The sequence below is a fragment of the Parus major genome, chromosome 6, assembly GCF_001522545.3.
Source record: "Parus major isolate Abel chromosome 6, Parus_major1.1, whole genome shotgun sequence".
Taxonomy (NCBI): domain Eukaryota; kingdom Metazoa; phylum Chordata; class Aves; order Passeriformes; family Paridae; genus Parus; species Parus major.
In genome coordinates this window covers 31,941,144-31,949,092 of record NC_031775.1, presented here as the reverse complement: position 1 = coordinate 31,949,092, position 7,949 = coordinate 31,941,144, and the positions used below count along the sequence as shown (strand labels likewise).

The 7,949-nt window shown below is 43.4% G+C and overlaps 1 protein-coding gene across 2 annotated transcripts in view; it reads right to left on the bottom strand.

Moving 5' to 3' along the window:
• Positions 1-7,949, bottom strand: part of DOCK1 (dedicator of cytokinesis 1) — a 263,271-nt gene that overhangs the window by 58,803 nt on the left and 196,519 nt on the right. For both annotated transcript variants that reach the window (XM_015632986.3, XM_015632987.3), the window contains exons 33-35: positions 7,002-7,150; positions 402-487; positions 58-214 (exon numbers count right to left, since the gene is read on the bottom strand). In XM_015632986.3, coding sequence (XP_015488472.1) covers positions 58-214; positions 402-487; positions 7,002-7,150 — 392 coding nt within the window. The remainder of the gene's footprint in view (positions 1-57; positions 215-401; positions 488-7,001; positions 7,151-7,949) is intronic.

The following is a 7,949-nucleotide window of genomic DNA, read 5'->3' as shown; positions in this document are numbered from 1 at the left end:
GTGAATTTGCAGTGATTTTGCAGTGATTTTGCAGTGATTTGTGGTTTTCCTGCTCACCAGCACATTGACAGTGCAGCTCATGCGGTTCTCCTTGCTCTCGTCGTGCATGATGGTCCGGTAGTCCAGCAGGTTCTCCAGGAGGCTGCTGACCAGCAGGGCAAACACCTCTCCCGGGGCTGACAGGTACTTGTGCTTCCTGCAGTGCTCCAGGAGACTGAAAAACCAATTAAGTTCGCCTTGTTAATCACACACGGAGAAAAACCTTGACTCAGGTGTGGTTTTAAATATTGCGCATCGTTAACAGATTTTAATTATTTCTGGGCTACAAAGTTCATTGTAGTCTAATTGCTCTCTCTCCTGACTTCCCCACGACATAAATTTTGCTGCTGATCAACACTTACATTTTGTCAAATAACACTTTGTACTGCTCATCTCCACGGCCTCCTTCCACTTCGTGATCCAGCTTGGTGATGATCTCGTTTTCGAACTGTAATTAAACAAAGCAAGCGTAAATAATCAGCTGGCAAATATTTCACTTTATTACTGTAGCCTCCATGCCTCACAGATTGGTTGGGTGCCTCAGTGAGATGTTCAGCCCCTGGTTTAAAGCTTGATTGACTTTTAGAGTTTGCAGTCTCTGGTTTTAGACTCTCCACGATGATCTCCTGCCCTACAAGGACTTCTTTGGTTAAAGGAATCGCTGGTCGTGCTGTTAAATGAAGTGTAAATATTTGTATTATGGAAAACTAAAGAAGGAGATTAATGCCAGGAATTGAGGGCAGGGAGAAAGGAGACACAGAATGTCCCCAGCAACAGAACTAAACACAAAAATGCTGGATGCTCTCTGAGAGAGGAAAGGCAGCACCTGAGGCTGGATAACCCTGCTGGATGCACCCCCAGCATCCCTGACATCCCTTTTTAGCACACAGACACTGACTGGAGGACACAGCCTGATAAAGCTGTTAATAAACCCTGCAGGAGAGAGGGGAGTAGTTTCAAACAACTCCAGAATAATTTTATGTGGGCAATATTAAAAGAACACAAACTTAAGAGGCCATCAGAATATGTTTTAAATGCAAACTGGGTAATTCCGTGGATTTTTGATGTTTACAGAGGGTTTTAGCTGCTGCTGCTAGGAATGGATGTGAACTGTTAGTGGAGGAAGGCTCACTCTAGGCCTGCTGCTCTGTAAGGAATCAGTGAAGGCACTAAATTCCTAATTCTTCATTAAATAAGCAGAGGCAGCCACAGGACTAAAGACAGATCTCAGCAGGAGGGGCTGGGCGAGCTGGGAGCCCATGGCAGGGCATGGCAGCCCAGTGCTCACAGTGGGTGACAGGACAGGTGTCACCAGGTTTTTTCACTGTCTCTTGCTTAAGCCACCCCTAAGGATGCTGAGGAGCAGCAAAGGGCCCCTGCACAAAAACAAAGAGTACCAACATTTTGTAAATGTCAAGAGATGTACTTTGCATCTGCAGGTGATATTAACAGCACATAATGTACCATGGAGAAAGAATGGATTGTCTGGATCTTAAAATTCCTGGGTTGGACAGGGATCATCAGTCCAGCCCCTGTCCCTGCACAGACACCCCAAAATCCCACCTGGACATCCCTGGAGTGCTGTCCAAAGGCTCCTGGAGCTCTGGCAGCCTCAGTGTCCATTCCCTGGGAGCCTGGGCAATGCCAGCCCCCTTTGGATGAGGAACCTTTCCTGATTCCCAACTGAACCCCCTGCCACAGCTCCAGTTCCCTCAGGCCCTGTCCCTGGTCACAGTGAATGCAATGAATCCATTATTAAATATTAAAATAAATATTAAAATAATGACTGGGAAATGAGGAAAGGCAGGATAATGCAAACCACCCCCTGCCAGAACTAAACGTGTCCCCACAGTACCAGAGCATTGAGTAAAACACTGAAACAACACAACGATGAAACAGACACAAAGTCACAAAAATCCCTAATGACCCCAGAAATAAATTGACTTTCTAACCCAATGTGCAAACTGACACTTGCTGCCAGCCCCAGCCCTGAAGGTGATGTATTTCTTTAGGAAGAGATTCCTCAGATACAGAAGAGCAATTACATTTGTCATGCAGGCTCTCGAGGATCTTCCCACTATCAGCTTTACTTAAATCTCTGGAAATCCAAGCTTTGTTGGGCCATTTTCCCTAACAGCCTCTTGGGCTGAACAGAGCCAGACTTGTGGCATTTTGGGGTTTTTAAGGATTATTAACAATATCTTTGTTCTTCAGTCATTCCTGATATTTCTCATGGAGTCGCTGTGATGCAGATGATTGCAGCCAGATGAATAAATGTTATTTAACATCAGTTAAAATTCCTTCTGTGGTCTTTCCATGGAGGAAGATTTTATCAATACCAGCTGAGGTTTATGGAGCTTTGGAGGTTTATCATTTCCCATGATGGGAGCAGGAATGTGACCCTGGAGCTGCACAATCCAATGGCTCTGGGACACTGCACCTGGCTACAAACTCCATTTCTCCTTTTCTCTGTTTTTTTTTTTCCCCTAATGCTTTTCTTTCTCCCTTAAATAAATGCATTACATTTAATTTAATGCATAAATAAGCCTGCAATTACTGTGATGGGATTTAGTCTCAAATGAAGAAGTGCCACATCTCCAATGTTTCCATTAGAGCGAGTGGCACTTTTTGAAGGCTTTAGGGGGAATATCTTCACCATCAGTGAGCCACATTCACATCCCCCTGTTGACTCTGAAAGCTTGAGAGGTGACACCAGAAGATTACAGGACATTTTTATCCACTTTTCCTCGCAGCTGATCAAGATCTCAGCTTCTCTTTAAGGATGAGAGTTTGAACTTGAGCAACAACAACATCCAGCGCTTCCTCCCTGTGACAATCTCCCCCCTGGAGCAAATAAATCAGGGTGAGCCAGCTCATGTCAACTCAACTGATCACTTTTGGGCCAGGATTTACCTCAAGGAAGGCTGAATTTGTAGCACTGGCTGACAAGTTAATTTTGCTGTAGATGAGGAGGACTTCCAGCCCTCCAAGCTGCTATAAATTCATTTTGATGTGGGCTAATAATAATTGGCCATATAAAATTCAAGTGACAGATCACAGCACCAGAAATTAGTCCTAACACAGAAATGGCACACAAATACAGCAAAACTTTGCTGAGAGGTTTTTATGGAACTTGGTGGTTATTCCCAAAGGTTTCATCCGTTCTCTTTCCAATTCCTCCACAGCATTCCAGCTGGGGAACAGATCTGGAGCCATTCAAAATGATGGGATCATTTTGGAGGCCACATTACCCTTCTCCCTTGCTCTCCAGGTGGAGGGAGAGAGGATTATTGATATTTTCCAAAAGGCCAGAAACCAAGAAAAACTGTACACATTTACACTTCAACTGTAGGTAATTAAAAAATGTTACTTATTGAAACCAATCCTTTGTGGGGGATTAGTTATTTGAATGTTCAGTGGGATCACAGGAACTGGGAGAGTCATTTACTTGTGTCCTGTCTGCAAATCCACAGCACAGGGAAATGAGAAGGAGAGAAAAGGAAAGGGAGATTAACCCAGGGCTCAGAAGTGGCAAAAATACTTAATAGGTTCTGAAAGCCAAGAGAAATTCAGATAAACCAGGAGAAACTTCTGACTAAGGGGAATTAAACCCATCTGAAATTCATCAATAACCAGCATGTGAAAATCAAAATGCTGGTGTGACTCTTTGGTGATGCTGGGATTTATTGTTAAATGTCAGAAATGGGCTCAAGTCCAAACAAGCAGAATGTGGCACCAGCAGTGACACAGGTCCAGAAAAGGTCACTTAAAATTCATGCAAAGAGCTCTGGTAGGAAATGAGGAATGAAGGCACAGCTGGGGGGAACAGGCACTGACAGCAGGAGCTTTCCATGCCCCAAATTCCACATTCCAGCTGCAGGGTTGTTCCACCTGTAGCTTTCCCTCCTGTTCTCACCACAGGATCCATCCTGCTCACCTGAACAATCAAACCAATTCTCTTTCATCGCTCCCCTGGCTCTGATAAATTCCCTTTGATCCAGAGGCTCCTGAAACCGGCCAAGGGAGAAGCCAAGAGGAGAAGGAGGAGTTTCCTTCCACAGGGAAGCTTCAGTCCCACACTGTTTTTAGGATGGGATTCCTGCTTTGAGGCACAGGCTACTTTGAAATCTTATAAAGGCTTCAAAGCACCTTCAGAAGGACAGGACAAAACGGGCAAATCCAGCTTTTAATTCAGTCAGCCTTAATATAGTTCTGTAAAAACAAGGGGAATTTATCCTGTTCTGTCTCTAAATACACTGGGAGAAGAAAAAAAAACCCTTCTGTCTGTTCCTGGTTTTACCAGGCAAACCCAAATCCTCCTGAAATGAAAACCACCACAGGGAAAGCTGCCTGTTTATCACACAAACCACCACAGCATCAGAGGCCTGCAAAAACCTGCAATTCTTCCCCCACAAATCATGAGGTTGATACATCTGCTGGTGAAGTGGAGCCAATCTAAACCCTTGTTGATGTGACTAATAAGGTTAGATAATTGGATTTCTGGCAGATTAGTTTAACAGCAGCCAACCATGCCATTTGGAAGTTCTCTCTGGAAGCAGTGCTGGACAAGGATAATTGGTACTTGCATATAAAGGATATAAAGCAGCACATTACATCGACCCATTAAGCTTCAAAGCTTGCCTAGGTACTGGTAAGATTAAAAAAAAAAAAATAGATTATATCTATTTCTATCACTTTAACACAAATGAGACAGAAAAATGAGTGAGGAATCTACAGACCAGGCAGCCCCACTTCAATTCCTGAGGAAAACATGGAGCAAGATCTCATGGAAGATTTTCCCAGGTACACAAAGAGAAAGAAGGTGACTGGTAAAAGCAAATTTACCAAGCTGAACATGAAAAAAAAAGGTGTCTTCCTTCAATGGAGCCTAAATGTGTCCTGGATTGCACCAGGACTACTGCACTTGTTGAACCAGGGCTGGAATTCCGTGTCTGGCTCTGATCCAGCAGCTTAGAGAGACCCTGACAAGCTGGAGATGTGTAAAGGAGGGCAGAGTGCTGCAGAACCCACAATGGTTGAAGGAATTGGTTTTGTTGAGCCCAGAGAAAATCCAGCTCAAACATCCCAACACCTAAAAAGTGCTCAGAGAGGAGATGGAAGCAGAACCAGGCACAAGGTGATCCAAGGAAATTCCATAGGGAAATGTAGAAAGTCTGAATCACAGAATCCTGGAATGGTTGGGGGTGGAAGGGACCTCGTGTCATTCCAAACCCCCTGCCACAGGCAGGGACACCTTCCAAAGGCCAGGATTAAACACTGGAATAGCTCACCCAGAGAAATGCTCAAACAAGCCTCACTGGAAATATTCCAAACTGAGCTTCAGGTGCTCCCAGATAACCCCACCTGAGACCCAGATTACTTCCAGAGGTCCCATCCAGCTGAGACTTTCCTTCAACCCTCTGCTTTTCCCAAGCCTGTGATCTTCATTCCCCAAAGGCCAACCTGAGATACTCAGCAAACTCAGAACTGCACAATCAGTGGGCAGATTTATTATTCCTTGCAGGATGTGGCTGGTTCCTCCAAACCCATGGAAAAGGGGGTTGTAACCTCTGCACCTGTCCTGTCAATGCCAGCAAAAAGGAGCTACACTGCCACTGTGTCAAGCACAACCCCAGACATCTCTGGCTTGAGGATCAGGCATTTTTCTTCTCAAACAGCAAGAAAACCCTGCTAAGTGAAATATTTAAGACATTCATTTATTAAAATCATCCAACTATTCCACACAAAGCTGGTTTCCCTCTGTCAGGAAAATTGAGGGCCATAAATTTAGCTATAAAGTCACCCTCGGATTCTTCATGATCTATATAATTGTACAAATAAAAAATGACAAGCAACGAAAGAGAGCATCTGACAGGAAACTCTTTAAATGGTATCCCAGTGAGCATTTCAATCTTTACAGTAGCTCTGGAGTCAAACACGAGAGAAAATGATTATGCAGTAATTGGATGAAGCCAAAACACAGTTCACAACCTCTCCACACACCATCCAGCACAAAACAAATCAAAGCAATAAAGCTGATGCCATTTCCCTTGCTTAAGTCTCCCCACGCAGATTTTCATTTACTCTGCCTACAGATTTATTAAGAGCTGCTTCTCAAGAGCAATTCACAAGAAAAGTATGGAAAAGGATAAGGTTTTTCATCCAAGAAAGAAAGCTGCCAATAGAAAGGGGGAAAAAGCAAACATCACATGTCAAGCTTTATTGCAGAATTCACAAGGTCATGTCCTGGACCGACAGCAATCTCACAGTGGGAAGGAGCTCCACTGGCTTAGTCCAAACCCTACCTGGCCTAACTAGTCTTAAACTCAATCCATAAGTAAAGTTTGAAGGGAAGCAATGTCAGATGAATGACAGCAAGAAACTTTCTTTCACTCCATTTGTCTTTCAGAAGTTGGAGCCATCAGGAAAAGATGGTGTGTGTGTGTGTACTCAAGGGCAGCCCTCAGCAGGTTCAAATGAAATAGAATAAAAATGCTCCATTACTATTTGAGATTTTGCAGTGCCTGTAGAGCAAGAAGAAGCACTGACAGTGCTGGATTGTTTTTTTCCCTCTTCAAAATCCATAAAATGGCGAGGAAAATCAGAATTATAAGAGAGCAGAGATGATAAATCCTTACAGGTTATACTTTTGCCACATTATCAACCTTTCTTTATGTTCAATTTATCTCAGGAGCAAACTCCTTGTGTGAGTCACAGTGACAATTTAAGACATCTGTCTTTGTTCCTGTGCCATAACCAAAGGTTTCATTTACTACATGCAAATTTCTCCTTCAATAACCACTTCAAACCAACAGATGCAAACTCCACAGCCCCTCAGGACTTACAGGAAATAAGCAAATCCATAATTATATTACTCCTTAGAAAAATGAGAAATAACAAAACTCCTTATGCTTTGTCAAAAAAAAGCCAAATCATCCTGGCTTTAAATGTTCTCTGCTTACCCTCTGGAAGCTTCTGGTGGAGTGGAACTCACACTGCATCATGTCAAAGAAAATCGGGATCGTGGCTTTCCGCAGCTCCGTCTCTGGGATCAGCGTCATTTCCAGGATAGGCCCCACCATTTCTGGGATGAACTTGATTTTATGCTGACCTTTAGGAGAAAAGATGCATTTCAGAGTGAACAACCCCTGGCTTTGGTAGAAGAGGTAAAAGTTGTATTAATAAATCCTCAGGCAGCATAAAAAAAAACATGTTTTAGTATCTGGCTCTATTGAAACGCTTTTTTATTATTCTTATTTATTTGATGATGATGATGATGATGATGATGATGATGATGATGAAGATGACCACCACAATTATTATTAATTCCACAGGAGGGGAGGTGGTGTATAAACCCAAACCAAGAGGAGCTGCTGGATCAGTCGTCAAGCTGGGACTCGCCACATTTCCCACTACAAATTTTCACACCCGAATTTCCAGGTTTTATTTTAAAACACAATGTGTGGCTGGCAGGGAGGGAGGCTAAAAGGCACATCACTTGTATTAACTTATTTAGACTCCTGTGTGAACAAAATGTTCTCGGTGTCAGTCTATCAAAGTGTCACCACGAGTGCAGCCTAACAGAGCCTCCAGACATGAAAGCACAGCTCAGCCAGCCCACAATATGTCTCCTTTCCTCGGAGCTGAGCTGCCTGTGAAACCTGATTGCATTTTTAGCTTCCCAAGAGGAAACTGCTCCTGCCTCCATCCCTGCTCTGCTCCACACAGGGAAAGAGAATTAAAGCTTAGCACCAAATAAATACTGGCTTAGGGAAAAAGAGCAGATTATTGGTTATATTATTGGCTAAATGGATGAAGAGTGTGTGTGCTGTAAATTATCTGGTGAATAAGTCCATGGAAAAATCATCAGGATGGTTGGAGTTGGGAGTGATGTTAAAGTTGAGCCAATT